We start from the raw sequence: 27,231 nt of genomic DNA, 5'->3' as shown, positions 1-27,231 counted from the left end.
GAGGCAGGCGGATCTCTGGGAGTTCGAGACCAGTCTGGTCTACAAGAGCTAGTTCCGGGACAGGCACCAAAGCTACAGAGAAACCCTCGAAAAACAAACCAAAAAATAAAAAATAAAAATAAAATAAAAAAATAAATAAAAATAAAATAAAATTTGACAAGTGAGCTTGAAGTGACAACTCAGTGATTAAGAGCACTGTCTACTCTTCCAGAGAGCCTGGATTTAATTCTCAGCACTCATGTGGCAGATACAACTATCTGGATCTGAAGATACAGGGAATTAAATGCCCTCTTCTGGTACCAGGTTTCTAAAGGTACCATATACTGTGCATGTAGTGCATTAAGATGCACACCAATTCACATAACACAAAGTAAAATTTAAACAAAATGAGTTTACCTCAGTGTATTTTACCTTATGGTATCTCTATCAAGGTTAAGATATAACATGCCTTAAATAGAGGCCCTTCATGAATAAAAGTTTGCATCAAGAAAGGGGAAAGTTGGATTATTTATACGTTTTACTACAAGCAAACATGGTGAGTTGTACTTTTAAATGTGTAGATGAGAGGCAAGAATATTACCCATGTGCAATTAAAAGAAAATCCACTTATATACATGGCAGCATTAGGAAACCTATAGTGCCTGTTGTAATGTTCTATAATAGTGAAAATAGCCAGTCAGGGCAGTAAAAGAAACCAGGCATTTTGCTTTTTCTACATTCCAGATTGTACTTTTTCTCTGAGCTAGGTTGTACTAAGAAGTGACCTGATTGTGATGACATGATAGATACAGGTAATAGTAATGTGATAGACCTTATACCATTTCAACAGTGATTTGTGTTCTCTCTCATACAGTTTCTAACCTGTAGTATATTTTATTTTATTGTCATGCTAGGGGAAATGGCCACAGGAATAGGAAAAAGATCATTGGAGGTTAAAACATTAGATGAAAATATAAGATAGTACTCACATATTTTCTCTGGGCATGCCATCTTCCACTAAGCACTGGCAGCTTCTTTAGTGTAGTTATTCCTAGTTAATCATCAAGCTCTCATTTTATAGAATTTGCCTCTACATGGCATTTTCCCTTTAAGTACTTTCTAATGAATTATACTTAAGTAGTAATAATGTAATGAAAGGTAAAGCAACAAAACAGTAAAAATAAAGAATAAGCATAGCTTCATGTATAAACTGTTCTAATATGAATTATTATATGCCTCAATATAAATACATGTTAACTTAGGAGACATTTTTTTCAATGAAAGAGGATATTGTGGCTATATCCAAGTTGATTCAATTTTTATGATGATTTTAAGTAGATTTTTCTCTCAAGTTGTGATCTCAGATAAGACAATTTCATCAAGATTTTTCTTAACACATTGATGCTTTATAAATTTCTTGAATTTATCACTGTTGTGTTAATGGCAGTAAAATAAAATGTTATGTTTTCCTACAGAGAAACCCTGTCTTGAAACCTCCCCGAAAAAAACCCAAAATGTTATGTTTTCTTGTGTTGTGATTACTCAGAAAAAGGGATTGAGAAAACTATTTGATTTTTTAATTGAAAAATTTCCGCCTCCTCCCCGCCTCCCATTTCCCTCCCCCTTCCCCCATTCCTCTCCCCCTCCCTCTCCAGTCCAAAGAGCAGTCAGGGTTCCCTGCCCTGTGGAAAGTCCAAGGTCTTTCCCCCTCCATCCAGGTCTAGGAAGGTAAGCATCCAAACAGGCTAGGCTCCCACAAAGCCAGTACATGCAGTAGGATCAAAACTTAGTGCCATTGTCCTTGGCTTCTTATTAGCCCTCATTGTCCATCATGTTCAGAGAGTCCGGTTTTATCCCATGCTTTTTCAGTCCTAGTCCAGCTGGCCTTGGTGAGCTCCCGATAGATCAGCCCCACAGTCTCAGTGGGTGGGTGCACCCCTCGCGGTCCAGACTTCCTTGCTCATGTTCTCCCTCCTGCTCCTTGGGAGCCTGAAATGACCCTATCCTATAGCCATACTGATGAATATCTTGCATATCACCAAAGAACCTTCATCTAGCGATGGATGGAGACAGAGACAGAGACCTACATTGGAGCACTGGACGGAGCTCCCAAAGCCCAAAACTGTTGATTTTAAATAACTTATTTCTCAGGTGATCTCAAGAATTGTAGTTCAAAAATGATAAATAAAACAGTGAGAAAAAAGGCAGTAAAGAATTAGTTCATCAGCAGGTTGTTGCTGTGAGCAACTGAGGCTGATTATCATATGATATCTCTAGGACATCCTATACTTATTCCCTGGGGACAAGAAAGATTAGGCATTGATTATTCTCTTCTGTAGTGGGCTAGGAATTTTTCTGATGCAATTAATTAATTAATTCAACATTGTTTTCTAGTGGACTGAATTTTTGTGGATATAACATTTTGCATCTTTCAAGGTAAGTTTCACTTTATGTATGAAAAAGATTAGGGAAAAGGGATCACCTGAAACCCACCAAATTTATCTTCATGTACAACATTTTTATTTTTTTCCCTAGTGATGGCATCCCACGTTGACTGACACCATCATACAGACTTAAACAGTTCTGGAGATAATCCAAATGATAATGTTATTTCACTTTTTCCACATCCTTTGAAATTTATTCTCCATGTTTGCCACACTGTAATTTACCAAGGATTTCCCTTAATTTATTGGGTAGCACAGATGAATATCAATATTGCATTAGTTTATACACCATAAAAGGGAAACTTACGAATCAAATGCTTCTTTAATACACGATTATAGTTTTGAGTTTAACCCTACAACTGATTGCTGTTTTGTCTCTCACATTTCTTTCGATTTTGGTCTTTATTATACCTAAGGCCAATATGTTTATTCATAAAACACATAAAAATTACTACCATGCTTAATGTGTTAATAAATATAGTCAGGGTGATTTAATTTTGAATAATAAAATGTATCATTTGTTTTAACTAATACAATATCACAAAGTATATTAAGACTTAAAGGAAAATCTGAATTCTCTCAGGTTCTATGTACGTTTTAAACACAGGGTAGTTAATTTCACTGCCTATGAGAAGAACTATATATAATGTCAGTAAAGAATTCAAATTTTTGTGAAAAGCATCAAAATAAGTAATTAAATAAAAATAACTCCTGGCATGTATGTGGCTTTCTGACACAGAGATTAGTGATTTCAAAGTATGGATACATTTCAGAAGCCATTCATTGTACCCTTATATTCATCATACCCTTATATTCACCATACCCTTATATTTGTTATACCTTTATGCATCTTAGAGATTTTCTTTACTCAGAGAAGAGATTGGAGATTATAAAATAATGAATGTTTTCATGTCTTCATTAAGTTCCCATGGAACAGCTGTGCATTAGACCATGTAGGTATTAACATGTCATGTCATTTGGAGTCTCAGGGTACCCGTGAGATTGTAGACTGTTCAGAGTGGACCACAAGACTAGGCTCTAACCAGTCATACATTTGTTCTGCTTTCCTATTGCTGCTGCTGTTCATCCTTTCTTGGTAAATCAGAACTCCTTCAGAATGTAGTTCTCATTTGTTTGGGGAGGGGGAGATTAAATTATAGGTGAAAATGTAGTAGTAAATTTACTTCAGCTTTACTTAAGAATAATGATTTTGTACACCATAATTTAGCAACTGTCACATACCATCATTTCCTGTCAGTGATGAAAGAAGATGAGAGAGAAAGAGAGAGGGAGAGAAAGAGAGAGAGAGAGAGAGAGAGAGAGAGAGAGAGAGAGAGAGAGAGAATACAATATGTCTGTTGCACTCCTGACCTCACAGTCACTGTGGCTAACCAGAGAAGAACTTCTCAAGATTACATAAGATTGTCCTGCAGACATCCAATCATGGATAACAGAATGTGGGAGGAGGACTCTTGAGGCCTTCACTCCTCTTAAGGAGCTATAGCTAGGTAGTGGTTATATTTACTGGGGGAAATGGGAGTCGAATTCCACAATAGTATTCCCAGTAGTAAATTGCTCTTGCAAGTAAGGTTTGGCTGAAGGAGATGAGCCTAGCAGTGGCTTTGTGAAATACAGTCCAGAGAGAGTCTAGACTAGAATATATAGGAAGCTAGACCTGTTAGTTAAGACAAACTTAATATAAAAATTATAAGAATTAGCCATGTGTTATCTATTAAAGAACATCTTCAAATATCCTTTGTTTTAATCTTATCTTGCATACCTCACTTGGTTCTTATGTGAGAGAAACATGAAATTATTTTGATAATTGTAAAACTTATCCTGTAGGAACTAACATTATCAAATGTTTATGAATTAAAGCCTTTTAGCTTATCAACATTTGTTTTGTTCCTACATAGTAAAAATATAGTTCTTATTTTAAAATGTACTTCTTTTTAGAGAAAATAACATGTGACATAACTCATATGGATTCAAATTTCTAGATGGGAGAACTATGGTCTGTTTTGCTGGGAAGGTCTGAAAAGAGGAATATACTGTAGGAAAGTTCTGAAAACAAGGGATAGAAATCATGCTGTTTCTCAGGCATCTGAGGAAAATATCTTAAATGAGTGGCCAGGAATTAAAATTCTATGATTAAAGAATGACAATATATGTTTCTATATAGACTCAAGGTTAGACTTTATGATAGATTTACCTCTACCACAAAAATTCAGTTGCTATGTACTTTATGGTATGAATTTTCCTATCGGTATTTAGGTTATGTATTAAAAAGAATTTACTATTGATGCTTTAGATTTTATTTAATAAAAAATAAAAATTAGATCCCAAACAGTGCTTCTCTGGTTACCATCTTGAAAAAAATGGCTAATGTTCTAAGAGAAAGGGCATACCCAGGAGACAGCTAAGGCAGGTCGTAGCATAAATCTTTGTCACTACATCTGTTTCCTTCAGTTGCCTAATTATCACAGTAGGTAGTATGTCAATTTCATACATCTGTTTCCTTCCACGTGGGCAGACACAGATTGTACAAGGAAGGAGATGTCAAAATTCTGATAAATCTGGTTCAAATTCTAGCTGGCTATAAGTATATCAACTCTCCAAGGCATAGGTTCTAGTAGAATGTGTGTGTGTGTGTGTGTGTGTGTGTGTATGTATGTGTGTGTGTGTGTGTGTGTGTGTGTGTGTGTGTGTATATATATATATAAATAAAATCAAGTTTGTGGGTTTAATCTAATAATTAGATAAAAATAATTCACGAAAGTTATTTAGTACTGCACCTTGGATATAATCATTCAACAAATGGTGTCTATTTTCATATTAGTAATTGTGCTTCAAAATGTAAATTTCTTTTCACTTAAAGACAAATGCTATAAAGTTGTCTTTCTTTTTTGTTCACTAAGAGTTACTGGAATTTTTTAAATCATAACCAAATTTAGAATAGAAGTTTAGAAGCAATAACAGTGACTACAAGAAGCAGATTATAACAAGAAAGCTGTGGGGGCGTGTTGTAGCATGCATTTAATCCCAGCACTCGGGAGGCAAAGCAGGCATATCTCTGTGAATTCCAAGCCTGTCTGGTCTACATAGTGAGTTACAGAACAGTCAGAACTACAAAGTGAGAAACTGTCAAAAACAAACAAGCACAAAAACAGAAAAATAAAAACCCAAATAAAGCTATAGCAAAGAAAACGTAAAACTTGATGTGAAAAGTAAAACACGTTTTAATTTTGTATGGTCATGGAATACAATTGCTGACTACCTAGAGACATTTTATTAGTGGTATCAATAAAATTAGTTACATATTATTGCAATTCATTTTTATAATTATATTATGGTTTTCTTTAGCCTTCTCAGGCACACAAAGATTTTGGGGCTCAGGTTAGTAAAACTTAGGAAGAATGTGATGAAACAGAAAAACAAACCCTCTTAATTATCAGATTTGTGTCATTTCCCCCCGTAGTTTCTTTATCTGTCAAACTAAAAATAAAACTCATACCGTTTAGCACTTCTGAGATATGAAAATACAGGATAATACAGAATTTTTTGCTTAAATATTTGCAAAAGTGATAGTTAACACAGAATCCAGAACTAAAAATAAAGTGGACTTTTATATATGATAAATAAAAGGGTATCTCAGTAAAAAAGGGCATGCATTGGGCAGGATATGTGGGTAAAAGCTCTCTCTGCAAGGTTAAAGAACTGAGTTCAGATCCCAGAACCTATGTAAATGCTTAAGTAGCTTAAGTGTCTTCCTAGTGCTTTTATAGGAAAATAGGATGTAGGGATAAGAAACACTCGGGGCAGACAGCCTGTTGGTGTGCATAGTGAAAAACAACAGAGCGACACTGTCTTAAACAATGTAGAAAAGCACCTTCAGATGTATCATAAATACCAACACACACACACACACTGAAAAAAAGAAAGAACGGACATGTGACTACAATAGCCTCTATACTAAATATTATACTCATACTTCAAACACATGGAAAGTTTCTCAAACTCATTAATCATAATACACAATGCAAATAGAAACCCCAATTCAGTACCATATCATAATATCCAGAACATAAAAAATTAAGCACTAATAATACTAAGCACTAGAAATTCTGTCTACAATTGTGCTTTAGAAAATTTGTTTACATAATTTGGGAAATTGCTTGACGTTATTATCTAGAGGTGATTATGTGACTTTCTACGGTGTAACATTTTCATTGTTTGCATCCACATAAGAAAGAGGAGCACCCACGCAAAATAATTATAGGTTGATCAGAGTGGCTTTTTAAAAATGACTTTCCCAAAGATGCAATCCAAATGTTCATCCAGCATATGTAAGTAATTTCCATTATATTTGTACAAAGGCACATCAAACAGAGCCAATAGCGAATTCATGACAAATAAAACACATACATGTACAGGGAAAAAAACTATCATATACTCAGGTCCTCATAAAATTTGAGAAACAATCTGTCTGAATCTATATGTGTTCGAAGTCCATATGATGTCTTTTGGGGAAGAGTATTGTTGACTGAGGTAATGTAAAATTGGGGTTTTCACATTTTGGCAATAGTTTTCTCTTGACCTTGGTAACCATGGAAGTTTGCTCACTAAATTTACTTATTGATTATATTACATAGAGATGTATGTAAAGTTCAGCAAAACATTTTAAAAAGCTTAAAAGAAATTTTATTCTTTCATCACAAAGGCAAATAATTCCATTAATGAATGTTTGGAATTTTTTCCTTATCTTATTCTGTTTCTAACCTACTTCAGTAAATCATAGATTGATAAAAATAGAGTCATCTGATATGAAGATACAATGAGATATACTTGGGGAGAGGGGAGGAGAGGCAAATGAGGGTAATCCATGGTAAAAAAATTGAAAAATCAAGTACACAAATGAAAATGGCATAGTTAACCCATTTTACACCAATTGAAAATAAATGAAAAATAAATATAAGCATGCACATAAACATTAACATGCATTATATGTGGGGGGAAAGGGATAGAAGGAAAGGAAATACAGAAGAAAGTATGAGACAGAGTTGTTAGAGACAATTTGTTCAAAGAAGTTCTCTTTGAGAGAATAGGGACTAACCTAGAATATACTGCTTATCATACATTCCAAATTAAAATGCAAATTGTGTCTTAAGTTTTCCCCAGGAGGAGTTATATCTGAAGCTGAAATCCACTTAACCTGGGCCATAAAATTATAAAACTATAACCTGTCAAACCTTTTTCATGTCATAAGTATATAGCAACAGGCTTACCCTGTAGATGATGTCATCCCTTTTTATAATTACTCACGCTATGATGGATTTAACTATAAAAATCATAAGGTATTTTCAGCTAGCTTCTAATTAAAAACCAGTTAAACAAATGTAAAAATCTCTCTAAATATAGCATTGGAAAAAGTTTCCAGCGATAAATGCACAAAATACCAACAGGAGGAAACATACTATTTTCCATTCCCTCTTGGAGAATCCGTGTAGGCCTAAAAACACTGTACATATAAAACTACTTAGTTGATTGTCTGTGACTGACTTGCAACAGTTCATGCCTCTCCTTCTAGGTTTGATGCTAGAGAAGCTGAGCAGTAGCTGTTAGGCAAGTTTCTTTTTGGCGGCTCATGTGGCCCTTCAAACATGTCATTTCTCCTTTTACTTTGAATTATCGTTTTTCATCAAATTTGCTTTTTCCTTTCAGTTCCTACTTTGTCCTTTGATGGACTCAAAAGTTTTACAGTATAGCTGAAACTAGCAACCCAGGAAGCTCCTGGCTAAGCTTGCGTTTTCTGTCTGGATCTGCAGCTGCTGTTGCTCCCTGGCCAGCTGTCACTATAGATATTTCCCCCTTTTTTATCAACATAAAGCACATTCAACTGTAAATCCTCAGGGGCTGTAGCTTAGTCCTCATGCTCTACTACCAAGTCTCTTTGCTAGAATTTACCAACAAACATACGGTAGATGATTGGAAGGGCAGCAGAATCAGCCTGTCACTTGAATCGGTGTGATCTAATCAGGCTCTAGATCACCCAATGGAGAAATAGCCTCTGTTTGGTGTCACTATGGCAATCAGAGGAACCTTGTGACTGGCTAGGCAGCCACAGAGAGAGCCTTGTACCTACCCTAAAACCCACAAAACACCTTTCACAATCTACTTTATTGTTGTTGGATAATTCTACCTGTAACGTAACATGCAGTAAGAAATTATCTGATAGTGAGAAGAGAATGAGAAGTCTCACAATGTCTGATCTCAGGAGTGTTGCTAATGAGTGACAGCAAGGACAGAAAGAAATGACACTGGCAAGTTTATTAACCCCACTGTTCTTCTTACTCTTTTAAATTTAGAAATCTGCCACCAGATAGGTAAGTAATACTAATACTTCATTTTGGAACACTTGTAAGTATCTTTCACCTTCAAGTCTATATGGACAGTTTTTGTAGTGTTCAAATGTGTAGGTCAGTCATTTCCCACGCTCTCTATAGAATGCTGCTCCTGCTATCTTATTTTCTTCATTACCTATTGCTATTGTATCATTTTACTCATTTTTTCTTCCTTAAATTTGCCTTTTTTGTTATATCCCCAAATTTTAGTAAAATAGTTTGTGGTGGCTATTTGTGTTACGTATAAACTAAGCTCAGCAGTTAAGCTGAAGTTGAGTTTACAATAGTAGTGCATATATTTAGTGCTTAAAAGTATACTATCGAGTCCGGTGGTGATGGCACATGCCTTTAACACCAGCATGCAGGAGACAGAGACAGGAGGATCTCTCTGAATTTGTGGCCAGCCTGATCTACAGAGCAAGTTACAAGACAGGCTCCAAAGCTACAGAGAAACCCTGCCTCAAAAAACTGAAAAAAAGTATACTATCTTCAGAAATCATGTTACATATGGGAATTAATAATGCCTATTGGTTAAAAATGTGTGGTGCTGCAAAAGAACTTTCCTTGAAAGTGATTACTTCTTCAAGTTACTCACTGTCAAACATTTTAGTTAACTGGTTTTTTAAAGATTTATTTTAAAGTCAGCGTGAACAAGTTTGGAAGATATCATCTTATCTTTTATTAGTATATACACAGACTTGATTAAGTTTGTGAAAAGTTATCTGCACAGAGCATCTATAAGTTTCTTCAGATCAGAACATAAACAACGAAAGGACTTAGGTCCTTTAAAGTTTTGAAAGCTATAGCTTTCCAGTAATAAACACAAAGTATCTGCTACTTTGATCATAAACATTATGACTTGGAATGTAATTTCCTTCAACCACTAAAGTATTAATGTTTCCTGATCAAACTATTAATCTTATCAGTTTACAATGATGGTATTGTTTATTTGCATTGATAAAAAAGTGTTACCAGTGTATCAGGACATCATAAAATAATCAATGTTAACACTAAAACTATGAGCAAGAGATTCATTTTCGTGTGTGTGTGTGTATACATATATACGTGTATTTATGTATATAATCTAAAAGTAAGAAGCTATATTTGTCTACATATTTTCTAATTAGAAAGTAAGATAATGGAAAAGTAAAGCAATTGAAAAGCCAATTAATCAATTACTTTCAAACTTCTATGGGATATTGTTTTCTTAATTTGCCTTATGTTTTGGTGGTACTAAAGATGTTCCCTTGGGCCTCACATGTTTGGCAAGCACTATATCACTGACTAACAACCTATAGTTCTTTTTGAATATTTCAGTAACAGAAAAGAAAGCAGCCAAAACTTTGTACACTGGAAACATGCTCAGTTTTCAGGTAAACGCTACTTTTTGACATACTTGTCTCCATTCTTTAGCAGAAGTAGACCTAAAAGGAATACACTGAAGGGGCCCTGGGTTTTCATAAGTCCATGGGATGCCTAGTGACTGTGTGAAATTCCAACTAGTGTCCAATTCTCTAACCCAGGGAACCAAGAAAGAGGCAGCCTCTTTAAAGATCAAGATCTCTGATAATAGTAGCAGCAACATTGCCAGAGGTACAGCCTTTCTGTTATCAATTTCAGGCAAGACGAAACCATCTTTCCTAAATTACAGAAAGCAAGTCTACTAAGAGAAATATCTCTGTGACTTCTGTTACATAGGTTCAACTGGACGTTGAAAATGACTTTAAAAATGCTTACACAAAAGCCACTTTATCATATTTTTGTTGTTACCGCATTTTGAGATGAATTAAGAGGTCAAGAAATTGCTTTAATACACATACAAAACTACTCCCTGTGACAACTTTTTTTTTTTATCAATTGACTTGATTGCTTTTCTCCAACTTCATCCTTTTCCTCTGTGAGTTTCCTTCATTGCTCCATATTCCAAAGCCATAGGAAGAATTTCCCTCAGACCCTTAAAGCCTTTTGTCTGTTACCATAGAGACAGGCATCACAAGATAGCTGTTCATAACAGTCTCATGGAAATAAAACAAAAATCCTAAGGGTTTTACAGGAATTTTCAGTGTTACTTGTAAAAGAAGTGATGTTTCCTAGAAAAAACATAGGGATTTTAGTTTTAAAAAAGAGAAGTATAAATATGATAATGTGATAAATGTACATTATATTTATGTTTATAATCTAACTCTGAAATACCCTTTGAATTGAAAATACTTTCCTTATTGACCAAAGTTCAGGAAAAATATTTCCTGAATATTTCATTGCTAACTTTTAATTCTAGCATGTCTTACAATCAATGTCATCTGTCCTGTTAAAATGCTGTGCATTAATTTTTACCTTGAAAATCTTTGATCATTCCTACAACATATTTGGTCAAGGAGAATATTTTCATCATTTGCAATAATAAATGAACTCCAGAACTTGACAATATAAAAATCTTAGCACCTTTATGGGCTTTAGAAGCAAAAAAAGGATAATTGCAAGATATGGTGTGGATTCCATTTTTTTCTACAATGCCTGTAATTTACCTTTCTTTTTATCTTAAGTCACTGAAATTACACTCTACAGAATAGTACCCACTAATAACAAAAGAAAAAATCAAAACAAAACAAAATAGCCCTTCTGCCCCTCTGCATCCTACCATACTAGTAGATGATGGGACACAGATCAGTTATTGCAGAGATCTCTTATTTCCTTACATCAACACCAAAGTTTTCTCAGTAACTACAATTTTTAAATAAACTACCACAAATATCAATCTACCTTTAACTATTACACTTAATATTTGGAACACTTTACACAATGGTTTATGTTAATAGGATGGATGACCTCAATTTCTGTTTGTGGTGCTCATTGACTTTTGTTTTTCTAGATATTTGAGTCAGTGAACAACCCATCAAATTTTCTTATAGTTTTTATAGAATGAAGGAAAGCTTTTACTATTTGATGTCAGAGAGTACGCATTCAGCTTTGTGGCCCATATAACTTCTAACTCACTGGTTAATTGCAATTTGAAAATGAAAGCCATCATAGTTGTGTAAAAAAAAATAGTGTGTGATTAATCTCCATGAAAAATTCACAGGCACACAAGTTGGGATTTTATATGTTTAGAATATTTTTTAAATAAACAATTTTGAAATGTGCACAACAGTCTTAGTTGGCTCGCCAAAAGGAAAATTAAGTGGCCTATTCCCCATTATGGATGGCTCAATTAGAGCAACAAAGATACTCAAATTATGCCCAAAATGTAATTATTTTGTTGTTGTTGTTTCATAGAATCATGAGTCTCATAGATACTTATCATTCAAAATGATATCAGATAAAGAACACACTGAATCTTATGTGTATATATGTTTAATTATATATGTATATACGTACATATGCATTCATGTGGCATGTGCACACAGAAGCCCTCATAGTTTAGAAAAGGGCATCAGATCTCCCCAGAGATCTTGTACAGAGAGTTGTAATCCACCATGTGGGCTCTGGGAACTGAAACCTGGTCCTCTGCAAGAGCCATTTCTGTAGCCTCAACTTCAGTCATCTTTTATTTCCCTTTACTCTTAGTAATGAACTTGTGAAGAAGTTCAGAATCATACAGAGTAGTCAAATTTTTGCTTACACCATTACTTGAAAGTAGTTTTCTCTCCATCTTCTATCAAAGATCTGCAAATGAGTCTAACCTCTCTCATACTCATTGCAGATCACATATTCTTGGCTGGTTTTTCCGGCATTCTTCAACCTTTCACTTTTCTAATTATAACCAACGTCTATTGAGTGTTACAGTTTCTAGAAAACTTTCACCACATGTTTTTCTAAACAATGAAAATCATTCACAAGTATTACTTTTGTGCCCAATTTTGTTTTTAAGACAATTTTTCATACTTGGACTCAGGGCAGTCTTGAACTCATAGTATAGCCCCTACTTGTCTCAAATTCATGACATATTTCTGATTCATATTTCCAAGTACTGGGATAAAAGCATTTTGTCTACTTTTTCAACATACAAGTTCAAAATTACATCTAAGGACTGAGTTTTGCAGCCATATAAGATTATAACTATTTCATGAATAAATTATCATTAAGTTTTAAAGCTCTCATGTTCTGACATTTTGCATATTATAGTAGGATTGTATATATATTCCTATTAAATTTGTCATTGGACTTGAGTATGATCAGTAATCAGGAGGTGATGGCAGCACACTCCCACGTTTGAGCCTAGCCTGGGCTACTTAGACTTAATTTGATTCAAAACACTAAATAAACAAAATAAAGTCAGTGGATCAAACAAACTCCAAACTGGATTTTTGGATTTACTACTGGTTTCTTTAGGTGGCCATATCCTGTAGTTCTTTTCAAATCCAGTGTATATATTTGTTCTCAGTAAGATAACTATTTCTATTTTTTAGGTTATTCATAGTAATATTTCACAGAACAAGCAGGTTCAAGAACATAATCAAAAGGCATGCTCCTACAGACTGAGCTCAAGTCATATAAATCCAGTTTTCTGGAACTCTTACAGTTGTCCAGTGTAAGGTTTCCCTTCTGATCTGCAATGCTTCATTAAGTAATACACTAAATGCAGGGCAATAGAACAAGCCGATTTCTTCACCAAATTATCTCAAATAGTAAGCATTTCATTACCCTGTCTGTATGCATCATCAGTAACTTTCCCAAGTAAAGATAACAGAACATTGAAAAATTGTATCTGCTATTCCCTCTCCAAGACCATCATATCTTTTACAGAAACACCTCACTCTAGTGAGGGAAAATGTTGCTTATTCTTCAGGAAATTATTTCCAGTTACTAGCAATTATTTAGTTCTCCCAGCTTATTTATGTATTTTCACTTTGAAATTTTTCCTTGCTATCTCCTGGCCAAATTAAAAACATTGTAATTTTAGTTTTTAAAAAAATTAAGAAAAATTTGAGGTTGTGTTCATATGTGTGTGTGCCCCTTCTCTTTCTTTGTGTTTGTGAGTGTGTGTGTGTGTGTATACATGCTTATGTGGTCTGTTTCTTTTGTGTTTTCATTCTAAAAAGATGGTTGGCATGAAAATTAGAGAATGACAGGTTGGGAAAAAAATGTGTCAAGCATATTTCTTAGGTGATAGTGTTTCCACCAGCTCATCTTTCTGGATAAAGTACAGCACACCAAAAAGCCAGCAACTGTATCACAAGTGGGTGATTTCACTGGACAGAATCCGCACGGAAAGGTAACCAAAGGGGGCATTTTTTGGATTTAAAAATAAATAGTGGTGCTCCATAAGATTTTCACTTAAAGAAACAAAGCATTGTTTTCTAACACAAATAGTGTAGGGAAAAATACAATGTGTTTTTGTACAAAAGTGAGGAAAAGAAACAGCCAGTCATAAAATTGTCTATTTTAGGGTTTGGAGGTGTCTGTAAGCATTTAGCCTATTTCATTTTGTTTCTTATGTCTTTCATTCTCTTTCTTTTTAATGCATTTTTTTTATCTCATTTCTTCCTCTGTATCACTCCAGAAACCACAGAATTAAGTAGTTGAGATTTGCAGACTGCACAGGGTCTCGCTTTGCATGCTGACAGTATTTCAGAGCCATAGAGATCGACAAGCATTTCCAGCTCTTAAGATGTGTTTATCAGAGAGGGTATATTTCCTGCTTTTCAGGTGTGTGGCCCATAGCCTTTAAGATTTCATTAATAATCAACAGCTGGTGCCACCTAGTGTCTGTCCTTTCCATTCATCAGTGGAATCAAATAGAAGGTGCTTCCTAGTCACAAAAGAAGCAAGCCTAAACTACAAAGTATCAAGCAAAAAATTCACAGTTTGTGGAGTCCAGTGGCTGATGTAAATTACATTATATTCATTCAAAGCCCCCCACCCCCTTTTGTAAGTAACTATGGCAACAGCAGTGCAGTATGAGGCAATCAGGAAGCTCACATATTTCTCATAGGAGAAAATTCACAAAAGAAGAATCCTACTAAAGAATCTGGAGAAAGAGTGCTCCATCTGCACCAACTTTCACCTAAAATGACTATGAAGAGTTTAAAAATAAACGTGAGAAAGGACGTAAGTATTTTCAACAATAGTTCGATACAGTTGAGGCTTTGGCATCGACCTCAAATCAACCCTGATTCAGTAAACAGTTCTGTCAGTTTTTGAGCATTTCAAAAATTAACCAAGTAATAGGACAGACTACATAGCACTCAAATGCATTACAGAGAAGGAATCATACTTTCAAACCATATTATTAAAGTACATTGCTGCTAATTGCGCACCTTGAAAAGTATTTTTATTCCTGTTATTCATATGGATTTTGAATGACACAGCTGACCCCATTCTGTATACTTCAAGGTTAAAAAGTACTCTTCAAATTCTGGCTTATTTTTTCAAACAATATGTTAGTAGCTCATTTGAGTGAATACAAACAAGTATAATTAGCCTGCCAGTTTTCAACTGGTTCACTGGTATTTAAATGCATGTTGTTTTAACTAACTCTTTCTAAGAGGAATATGTAATTGAAAAACATGAACTAACATTCAGGAAAAAAAAGTTACATAACAGCCAGTGGCGTTTCTCAGCCAGTCTGACTGGAATATTACAATTACAAGGATAAAGAACTTTTACCTATTTGCAGCACTGTGTATACTAAAAGGTCATATGAGATATTCACGTATGAGAGTCTATTAACTTGAGTAATTTAGCTACTTGGACTACGAAGAAGCTGGGATAGAGAGCTGAAAGCTCCTGTTTCACTTAGTGAAAAATCAGGCTTTTCCTATTCGGGAAAATCTATTTCTATATTATTTGATATCTGCTTGAAGTAATCACTTGATAAAAACAGCTTCAAATGTTTTATTTTCTTGTTACCCTAGTGGTGATAAAATTTATTTCTGTATATTCGGTCCAATATACACCCACTGATAGATCCTCATGATAGGTTATGAAGATTGTATATAGACACAAGGCATAGCTTCTACTAAAAGCTTAATTTGCTCTCTTTTTCCTCAAAACTTTATTTTTTGAGCCAAATCCAATCCAGGCTGGTGTTCTGTTTGTTTAAAAGTACTTTGTAATCTACTGATTGAAAGAAATATTGCCAAACAGAAAGAGGGCTTTAGTAATTGTACGCAGTCAGGAAAGAATGTAAGGCAAAACTCACTAAGGTCCCAAATAAATAAAGAAACGCTCCAGTTTTCAATAATTTATCATTTTCTGTCATTTTCCATTAACAGCTTTCAAAGCTCTATCTGAAAGAAGCTGATATAGAGAAATTAAGAGCAGTAATCAAGCGAGAAATGATAGACCAGCTGGGTCGACATCAACTTGGCAAAACGTGCATACAGTTCAATAGCTGAAACAGATGCTGGAGTTGTTGAAAAAGCCTGCAGGAGATATTGATATATTTTCTTCATATAATGCAGAATGACTGAGTTAATGTCAAAAGCTAGAAATTGATGAGGAGAGATGACTGACAGCCAAACTCCTTATAAAATAGAAACCAAGTGTAGCAATTTCAACATATCCAAAAACTGTGTACATTCTCATTTCTCTCAGTGTCTGAATATGCCAATATATCAATCAGTCCTTGCAAGCAAATTACATCTAACTGAGCTGGGGTAGGTTTCCCTCTCCCCTGTCATCATCTACCTGGAGAATTCCAGACTTCAGGAAAAAATACTTTATTCTAAAATCTTCTAACACTGAATTCTATCCCAGAACAGTTTCCATGAGGTTGGAGGCAAGCACATCCCCCCCACCCCAAAATCTAACGCAGCACAAGGTAATTTTAAAATTCATTCTGTAAAAGCAACACTGTTTGCAGAGTTTGAAGAGCTCAGCAACAAACCCCAGCTGCCAACAGCTGCTTTCTGAAACATATGCTTTGTCATGGTCAGCTTCTAATTGTATTCATAATGATGTAATAGCTTTAATAATCCTACCTTCCATGCCAGCTGTTTTTCCTGTCACTCCATCATGCCAATAAGTTGGCTGCTGTAACAAATCAAGATAGCGCAAAACAGCATCTTTCTCCTGATTCTGTCATCTTCCTGAAAGCATTCTATTACTGCCGACTGCTGGGAACCAGAAAGTCTATTTGAATTCCAACAGCTCCCCTTTCGCATGATTCAAGTTAGGTTAGGTGGGCATGCCTAACATGATTCTCTCAGTCATTTATTATGCAGCTGCTACAACGTCGGTGTGGTAACCACTCTGACTATCTGATACGTCAGTCAGTCTAACAAAACCTCCACCTCGGAGCAAACACATGAGCCGGCGCAGCGTTCTGCATTTAACGAGCATTCTTCCTGCCTAAAAACCAGGGGATCTGCGAATCTCCTTCAGTATCTGCTTGCTCCCGTAGAGATACAAAGCTTTTGGATTAGATTCTTTTCCTAATTATACTGAGAGCAGATTTCCTTGCCATGCACCACATTATTTATACTGAAATTTGGACTGATTTTAACTTATTTTTCCAGTGCTTTAAGGATAAAAGTCTCTTTTGATTTTACTTTTGAAATCAAGGGATTGAGAGCTCAGTTCTCAGCCACTGTTTATTATAAAATACAACATGTACTTTTTCAAATGAAACATACCTAGTAAATTTACAAAATCAAAATGAAACAAAAGGATTTTTCAAGAACATATTGGCTATTTTGCACATGAAGGCATTTGAAATCTAGTACTCTGTGTTTTTCTTTTAAGGGGTAGAAACATGTACTTGGTATTTTGACTCCAAATGAGTGCTCTCATCAGAAAGTAGGAAAAAAGATTCACTGATTTCACTCTCCAACTTCCCCAGCAAGTAAATAAAAACAATTTCAGGAGAATGAACATTATATTTAGAAATTACTATTCATTAATCTCAATTTTAAAAATGAAATGACACTTATCTTTAAACAGGTGATTTTTTTCATTACAAAATTTCTAATCATTTCTTTCTCTTGGAGAACTAATATAGTCCAGATATAGGAAATTTTACGTTTTCATGAGAAACATTTTAAATAGAAGATTCACCAAATTTCACATTTAATATGAATTATAAGTTACTGAAAACATTTTATTCAGTATATATAAGTTCAGCCACTATGACCATTTAGATAACTGTTTCTCTAAGGATTGTGTGTTTCTGTGTATACACATAAGCATATTTAACTACCCTACCACTGCTTTAGTGTACATATATATGTATATTTACCCTACCACTGTTTTAGTGTGCATAAGTATGTATATATATACATGCATATGCATATGTATATATCAGAAGCAATTTATATTCTGATATATAGAATATATATTCTGATATGTGTATTCTGATAATATATACATATCTGATATAGATAGATAGATAGATAGATAGATAGATCAGAAGCAATTCTTTTATATTATAACAATCACCATTATTAGTAATCTATAATTTATTAGGCTTAATACACAAATATTGGAAATACTGAACTCTATTATTAAGCAAGAAAACAAATAGATTCCATTTGAGTTTGGCAAAGTTTCTCTAAAGTGACATATTATTCCACAAAATAATTCTAAAGTGCTTGGCTTATCGATAACATTTATTTTACTAAAAAATCATTTTGTCATATCTTTCTTACTGCCTGCAAATATCTCAACCACCTGAAACATGTTTTTGTTGTGTCCTTGAATTCTGTTTTATGTCCAGTTTAACTCTTGCTCCTGCTCTCTTTACAGTTCAGTTCAGTGACCATAGCCTAATTTATAAAAAATATTGTATTCATTCCTATGTAAAAGATTTTGCACATTATGTTCCATCTATCCAAAGTTCTACTTTGTGATTTATTTTAAAATGAGAACTGTATAGGTATTTGTAATCTGCATCATGACATCATGCATTGTTTATACAAAGCACACATATATAATAGAATGGTTCTTATACTAAAGGTAATTACCATATCCATCCATTCATAATGTGCTGATTGAGAAATATTGGGTTGATTCTATCAGTGAATTTCAGGCATGAAACACTGCATTAACTACAGTACTTATGCTTCATATTAGAGGACTACACTTTTCTCATCTGTTAAATGTATCTTTGTTACCCTTATTTCCATTTCCAGTAAGTATTTGCTTCTATGAATTGGCCGTTTTCAGATTTTGCATGTAAGTGAGATCTTGTGGTATTATCCCTTCTGTGCCTGGCTTATTTCACACATTATGTTATCTCAAGGTTCTGTTAGATATATTCCCAGGGTAGGGTGTATAGGTAATAGTATTATGTTGTTGTGGAGTTCTTCTATAGTCAGAAGTTTTATAGCCTGGTTCTATGAGAGCTCTATCTCGAATTTTAAGAAAATATCATAAAATTTTCAATAATAAATGTACCAATTTACATGTCTAACTACAGTGAGCAACAGTTCTATCTTTTTAAAACCTATTTTTACTTATTTGCTAACATTCAGGTTGAAGTAGCTACAGAATCTATTTCGGTTCTTGGGACTTGCATTTTCTGGTGAACAATGCTGTTTAGTAAACCATATATGCTTGTTGACTATTTTCATGTATTATTTTGGGGAAAAATACCTATTTCACTTTGCCTTTTGTCTGTTAGAAATATTGCTTGATTTGTCATTAATTTCATGTGTTTCTCAGCTATTTGGGATATTAATTTCATATTGTTTGCTAATATTTTTTATTCATAATTTATTACATTAAAATTTTACAATAACCTTCTCTACAGTTTGGTGTAGCCCCACTTGGTTACTTTGTACTTAGTTTCTGTATATTTGGTATCATTTCCAAAACAAATCATTGCCAAGACCCATGTAAAAAACTTGCTTGTGGGCTGCAGATGCAGCTCAGTTGTAGGGTACTTGCTTTTCATTCAGAGATCACCGACTTTGGTATTTGTAGATCCTTTAAAAACTGTTTATATTTTCTCCATCAGCTTTTTAATTTTAAGCATTAAGTTTAAATTTTTAATTCACTAGATAATTTTTACTTGTTCTGTAAGAATAAGATTCAATATAACTATTTTCCATTTGGGAAAACATCATTTATTGTAGCAACAATTCTTACTGTACATTATTTGTGCCTTATCTAAAATGAGTTACTATACAGACATGGATTTCTTTCTTGGATCTCTACTAAAATCCATTATGTTTTATTCCCAGTACTTATAGTTTTGATCACCCAATATTTGTCATAGTATCAGACAACTTAAAACGTGATACTTCCATATTGTTTTGCTTTCTTAAGAGTGTTTGATGATATGGATCTGAGAGGTTCCATGTACGTTTTATAATTATTTACTTTTCTGTGAAAACTGTCATTAATATATTTGTATAATTGTGTTGAATCTACAGAGTACATTGCATAGTATTTTAATAATATTAAATATATCAATCAATGAACATGAGCTATTTTTCCATTTCCTCTTCAATTCTTTCATCAGGGGTTTTCCACTTTCCAGATAAGGTGATGTCCCTGGTTAAATGTTCTTTTATTATTTCTTTGGTGCGACTTATTAAGTAGTTTTTCCTTTCTTTGTAACTCACTGGTGGGATAATAGTACAAAGCCTTTTAACTTTATTAAAATTGCATATTTGGTTGCTTTATTCACAATAGCTAGGAATTAGATTCAGTCTATGTATCTCTCGGAAGGCCTTGCTAGCTGGTCAGACATTTGCAGTCTGTCATGTCCTGGAAACTTATTGCCAAAGCTCAGCGACAAGGTGACACCCTCCCTCCCCAATGAAATTTCCTGCTCTCAACATGCCCTTATCTGGAGAATGTTCCTGGGCCCTGGGGACTGACCTTATGTGAAAGTTGCCTCTAAGTCAGCTGCCTGATTTATCTTTAGCTTGACTCTTGGCACAGATTCTTGCTAGAAGACTTGTGCTAAGAGCTCTGCTATAGGACCCCACTGCCCCATATGAAGCCTTGTGACACAAGCATGCCACTCAATGCAAATTAGGGTTTGTTCCCGCGCTTCCCAATCCTATATATTCCTTATACTCTGGGGAAAAAAAGTTGAGCAGATTCACCAAAGCTGTCTCCTGTAGTAGGACTTTCCCTGCCTTGTTCAGAGGCCATACAAGGATCCTGGTAGTTGCTTCTGTCCCAGTAGGCTGCCAAGGCAAAAAGACCCCCACATACAAAACGAATAAGGAAAATCTACATAAACACAATGAAATATGACTCAGCTGTAAAGAAAAATGAAATTAGAAAATGTTGGATAAATGGATGGAACTGCAAAATAATTATACTAAATGAGGTCATAACTTTATTGTACCCATTTCCCAGTCTAAATCAGCTAAGGGGCACTTCTTTGTACAACACCCAAGTTTGTGCATGTGCACAACAACAACAACAACCTATCACATCATTCTTTCAAGTCTTCAGTCTTATCAGTCATACAACAAACCCAAGTTTGTGCATGTATCACAACAACAACAACAACCTATCACATTATTCTTTCAAGTCTTCAGTCTTATCACTCATACAACAAACCCCCTTATTTAAACTGGCAAGATCCTGAATAATTTGTCTTCTCATGATCCTCCTTCCTCCCATACTCTCTTCTCTACTATTTCTCTCTTTATAAAAAAATGTTCACTTCTTTTATTTTTTGCGTATGAATGTTTTGCCTGTATGTATACCCCTGGAACTGGATTTACAGACAGGTGTTAGCTTTGAATACTGGGAAATGCATTCAGGTGCTCTACAAGAACACCCAGTACTCTTAACTGCTGAGCAATCTCTCCATATCTCATCTCTGTAACATTTCTTTCTTTGTTTCAGTCACACTGACTGTCCTTTCTTGTCTTAATACATGTTAAATGTATTGGTACTTGCAAGCCTGAATAACTTTCTACCAGATTCCCTTCTCCCATATACAGTTCTCTTTATATGTCACAGCCTGAGAAAGCCCATTCTCTGTTTAAAAATACCAGTGTCCTAGGAGACACAGTCTCCCAGAAATCTCCCTAATCTTTTGGTTCTTACATTATTTTTAATCGCACAATTATCCCGGAGCCTTAGGTGCAGGAGTTGTTTTATAGACGAATTCATTGTGACTAGGCTCCAAAACTCTGCATATTAGTTTTCCTTAATTCTATCAATTTGTTGCAAAGGGAAGTTTCCTTGATGAGGGGTGAACTAGGAAAAGATAACAGATATGTTAAATGGATGGGGGAAAGCCTCACTCTAAACAAAGAGCTCTAGTCAAGTAAGGAATGCTGAGAGTGGGAGAAATAATCTCCCCTGGGGAGAGTGCACCAATTAGTTTTCCAATACCAAATGGTCACCCTGAAAATATATACATACAAACAACAAATAGATGGAACAGATTATATTTACATATTTAGGGATATATGCATGTGTGTGTGTCTGTTTGTGCGCAAGAGTCTGTGTGTGTATGTGTGTGTATGTCTCTCTGTGTGTGTCTGTGTAGCAAAAATTAATATTAAAAAAGAAGACCATGAATTTGAGAGAGAGCAATGACTGGTATATGGGAAATTTGGAGGGAAGAAGGGAAGGGTAAAATGAAATAATTATAATCTACAGAATATAAAAGAAATATTAGAATATCATTTTCATGACTTCAATTATTTTTGCTTCACTGCCCTGCTTTACTTTGCTTTATTGTGCTTGTCACTACCTAATAGCTGAGAGTTGATTGATTGACTGGAAGATTTCTTTATCTAGTCTCACTGGGTGAAGAAGATCCATCTGGTCCTTCCCACAAATGTACTTAAATATTGGATAAAAGTTTTGAAAATAGTCTAAAATGGAATCTTATATTTAATATAACTTTTATTTTTAGGAAATTAATTGCATCCTAAAATTGAATAAAGGAAGTCTGGCCTAAAAAAAAAAAAACAAAAAACTCTAGTTACTTTGTTACTGGCATCCTCACTTCGCTCTTTCTAAACTTTCCCTCTGCTTTTACAACTTGGGTGAATTTGTTTTCATTCAGCTCATTGTGTCCGTCATTTCCCAAGGCCCTTTCTTTTACTTTATCTACAAGCTGTTTGACTCAGCTGACAATTTGCACTTGCATTAAAATTCTTTTCCCGTTAATGCCCCCATTCTATTTGATTTTTCATTCTCTTCTTTCTTTTCCATATTGCGAGGAATAGTTAGAGCTCTTGAGGGTGCAATCGCAGGCTCTTAACTCCTTTTGTAACTTACTCTTCCTCTAAACTCAGTTTTTCAAATGAGTGGCTTCATTTGTTATCAAATCTGAAATGCTTAAATATTCTGAAATCTAGAACTTAATATCCAACTTTGTTCTCCAGAATACCTTTGTTTGATCATTTGTCCAAAATCAAACACAATTCAAGCCCTCATCCTCTTTCTAAGTTGCCTTCTTTGAAAAATCTGCTTCCAGTTTTTCAGTTGTTAAAATTCTTTACAATAACTTGTTTTATTTCCAGGAAAAAACATTATATGTGTGTGTATACATATGTAAATATAATAGCACATATAGAAATATATTTTGAAAGTCACTTTTTCTTTTCTAGTAAGACTAGAATATCAAGTATTCTTTTTCATCATTTAGTATTGGTGTAAATATGCTTATTATGGCTTTTCACACTAAATTATTTCATAAGTTCATAAAACATTAATTTAAAAAGTTTATTTGATGTGGAATAGAGAGATGACTCAGTGGTTATGAGCTTTGCCTGGCTACAGAAGATCCAGTCCAATTTCCAGAGACACATGACTACTCAAAACTATCTGCAACTCCAGTTTCATGGTATCTGACATCTTTTTCTGGCTCCTATGAATACTATACATTTATGTATTGCACAGATATATACAAGTGAACACAACAGCTGTACATGTGAAATAAAAGTGAAAACAAATTTTAAAAAATTTCATCTTCCCAGAGATAAAATGTTTACAATTATTAACAATACCACAAATAGGACTTTAGCAATATTATCCAGTTTATATTTGTTTCTCTTGACAGCACAGACACTCGTCATGCTGCGTATATTCAGTATTCTAAGCCATTACATTTATGATGTGCATCTATTAAGTCGGTGGCTCAAATACTTTATATCTGTATCTATAGTTTGTCATACAACTAATGTCAAGGTCATAATACACAACCACTACACTATGAGGATCCCTCATTAATCCTTTTATTAATACTTTCACCTTTCTCTTATTTGCTGCCTTCTAAAGAAGCTAGAAACAGGAGAGTAACTTAGACAGGAAGTAAAGAAAGTTAAGGATATAAGGATAAGGACAAATAAATATTAAAAACAACAAAATAACATAGAATAAAATGAAGCAAAATATTTCTCTTTTAAAAAATAATAAAATTTATAAAGCCTTAATATTAATGGCAACCATATAACAGAGAGAAGATATCAATAATCTGGAAGAGGAAAGAAAACTCGTGTGTACAGTGTAGAAGATAAAGCCCTTAAAATGGCATTAATAGAATACTATGAACTATATTTCACCCATAAATTTCACAATTTAAAATAAATATGATTTCTGAAAATCTTTAACATACCAAAACCCACCCAAGATGGGATATACAGCGTTAGTAGTACTGTGAATATTAATAAAACAGAATAGTATAATTAAACTCCATAGAAAATGTGATTTCCAGAAATATATAACGTATTTTTTCAAGAAGCAAGAATTTTATGTTCTTGATGAAAATGAAAGGAGCATTTTTTTTCCTTTTATTAAAAATTTCCACCTCCTCCCATTTCTCTCCCCCTCCCCCCACTTCCTCTCCCCTTCCCTCTCCAGTCCAAAGAGCAGTCAGGGTTCCCTGCCCTGTGGAAAGTCCAAGGTCCTCCCCCCTCCGTCCAGGTCTAGGAAGGTGAGCATCCAAACAGGCTAGGCTCCCACAAAGCCAGTACATGCAGTAGGATCAAAACTCAGTGCCATTGTCCTTGGCTTCTCAGTCAGTTGTCCTTGTGGGCCACATTCAGAGAGTCCGGTTTGATCACATGCTCCATCATTCCCAGTCCCCCTGGCCTTGGTGAGCTCCCATTAGATCAGCCCCACAGTCTCAGTGAGTGGGCACACCCCTTGCCTCGCGGTCCTGACTTCCTTGCTCATGTTCTCCCTCCTTCTGCTCCTCATTTGGACCTTGTTCCTTGGGCAGCTGAGGAGAGGGTGCCTGGACTGGCCTTATCCTATAAACACACTGATGAATATCTTGCATATCACCATAGAACCTTCATCTGGCGGTGGATGGAGATAGAGACAGAGACCCACACTGGAGAAAGGAGTATTTCTTAGTGTATTTTATAGTCAAACATTACCTTGATATTTCAAAAGGACAGAAACTGGAAAGAACTAAACCAGGGAACAAGAGAGGGACAGAGAGAAATTATGTGCATCCAATATTTAATACTACACAGGAAAAAGCTAGGAAATAGAATGGCACAAAACATAAAATTATTATATACTATCATCATTGAAATGATTATACACTCAATAAAAGTCGTAAACAAATGTATGTTTCATATACCTGCTACCATGTTTCTTATTGTACATTTTCCTCGTGTGTCTCCTTGTGCATGCATGTATGCATATGTGCACATGTGTGACTGTGCATGTGGAGCTGGGGGACAGTCTCTTGTGTTTGTCAGATTTTTGAAATTCAGCTTTTTATTTATCCCTGAGACTTGTTGAATAGACAGAGATGGTTGGCCCCAAGGATACACCTATACACATATCTCCACTTTCCAGTGGTGCAACTATAACTCTATACCAATTCTTGCGGTATGGAGACTGCTGATCCAAAAACATGTCCTCACACTTGCATGAGAAGCCCAGTCTCAAAACCAGAAATAAACATTAGCATAATGTTTATGAGTAGTTCTAGGTCATTTGATCCTTTAGAAGATTTGTATGAACAACATTGTAATAAAAATGCAAAGCCATTCCATTATTGCATAAATGTCTCCAAACTATGGTTTGTAATGAGTATTAGTGTCCTCCTCTCTTCCTCATTTCCAGACACCTGACAACCATCAAAATGTTATCCATTTACATAATTTTGCCATTTTCATATATATAAGATAGAATAATCCAATATGCTATTGTTTAAATTGATTTGTGTCACTCTCTCAGCATAACAATCTAGATCCAGCCAATCTATATTTTAATCCTTTATTGATTTTTATTTATGAGTAGTATTACATAGTGAAAATATTCATTTTAACTCTTCAGCAATTGTTTACTTTAATATTTTTGTTGTTTTTGACTACTACAACCAAAGCTGCTGTAGATAAAAATGGGCATTCTTTTAATGAATACAAGCTTTTACATTTTTTAGGATAAATGTTGAAGATTGTTAGTGATGTGTCATATGTAATTTTGCACTTAATTCTTTGAGAAATCTCCAAAACATTCTCCAAATTGACTGAGCCAAACTTACATTTCCACTAGAAAATTTTGGGTATCTAGTATTTTTCTGCATCTTTTGCCAATAATCAGCAATGTGTATTTTTTTTTCTGTAGGTCTAATCCCTCTTGTAACTCATTTAGATTTTAATTAGCATGTTTTGATGATTAGTGATATGGAATATGTATGATCATGTGGTTATTACTTAAAGATCTAAAAGGGCCTAGTGGTGCTAAGTACTTCTTCATCCTTGATTTGCTCTCCACTTGTTGCAACCATTCTTAAGAGTGCTGATGTTTCCAACAAAAACTGTAAACATTTATACAACTATATATTTTACTATATTATTGTGTATATGATGCCATATTATATTATTTATTAATCATAATAATATATTACTATTGTATTACATTACTATATATTACTACTATATTTATGTTGTAATCAGCTTCAACTTTGCTGGCTTTGAGGCTGTTTGATTTCATTATATTTAGAATTTCTATATTGTTTTGGTGTACAGATACCAGTTTGCAAATACCCCTTATGTTTTGGTGACTTTCTTTGCTCTGAAGTCAAATGTCTCAGTAATAAATGCAGCCATTTTTGCTTTGTTTTAACTAATACACACATACACACACATACACACACACATGCACACACACACACATATATATATGTATATATATATATATATATATATTACTCTATTGTTGTACTCCAACTTACCTAATAGCATATTTAGGTAAGCATTTCTAAATACAGATTAATTTTTCTTCATCTACTAGCTAGTACTCATGCAGTAACTATTTTAGAGAGATACTTTCATTTAATTATTACTAATAATTCCTTTTGGATTAAATATGCCAACAATTTTTTGTTTCTCTGTTTTTGTTTATTTTATCTTGGGTTGCTTGAATTAATTTTAGGCTGTAAGTATTTTGTTGACTGTGATATTTTGTATTGTTTAGTGATTAGTTTTGAAAATACACATCAATAACTTTTCCTATTTTACTATTGTCAATTTTCCACTCGTAGTTCAGGTATCTTTTTTCTGTGTATATTTCTTATC

The 27,231-nt window shown here is 34.3% G+C and overlaps 1 protein-coding gene across 1 annotated transcript in view; it reads right to left on the bottom strand.

Annotated features, from left to right (window-relative positions):
* Dmd (dystrophin) overlaps window positions 1-16,971 on the bottom strand; it is a 2,258,623-nt gene extending 2,241,652 nt beyond the window's left edge. The window contains exon 1 of the mRNA XM_057760244.1: window positions 16,747-16,971. Within this exon, the coding sequence (XP_057616227.1) occupies window positions 16,747-16,753 (7 nt within the window). The 5' untranslated portion in view covers window positions 16,754-16,971. The remainder of the gene's footprint in view (window positions 1-16,746) is intronic.
* Window positions 16,972-27,231: the final 10,260 nt, after the last annotated feature.

The sequence above is a fragment of the Chionomys nivalis genome, chromosome X (genome assembly GCF_950005125.1).
Source record: "Chionomys nivalis chromosome X, mChiNiv1.1, whole genome shotgun sequence".
NCBI classification, from domain to species: Eukaryota; Metazoa; Chordata; class Mammalia; order Rodentia; family Cricetidae; genus Chionomys; species Chionomys nivalis.
Note: the sequence above shows the minus strand (reverse complement) of the source record. Positions and strands in the feature narration are given on the sequence as shown.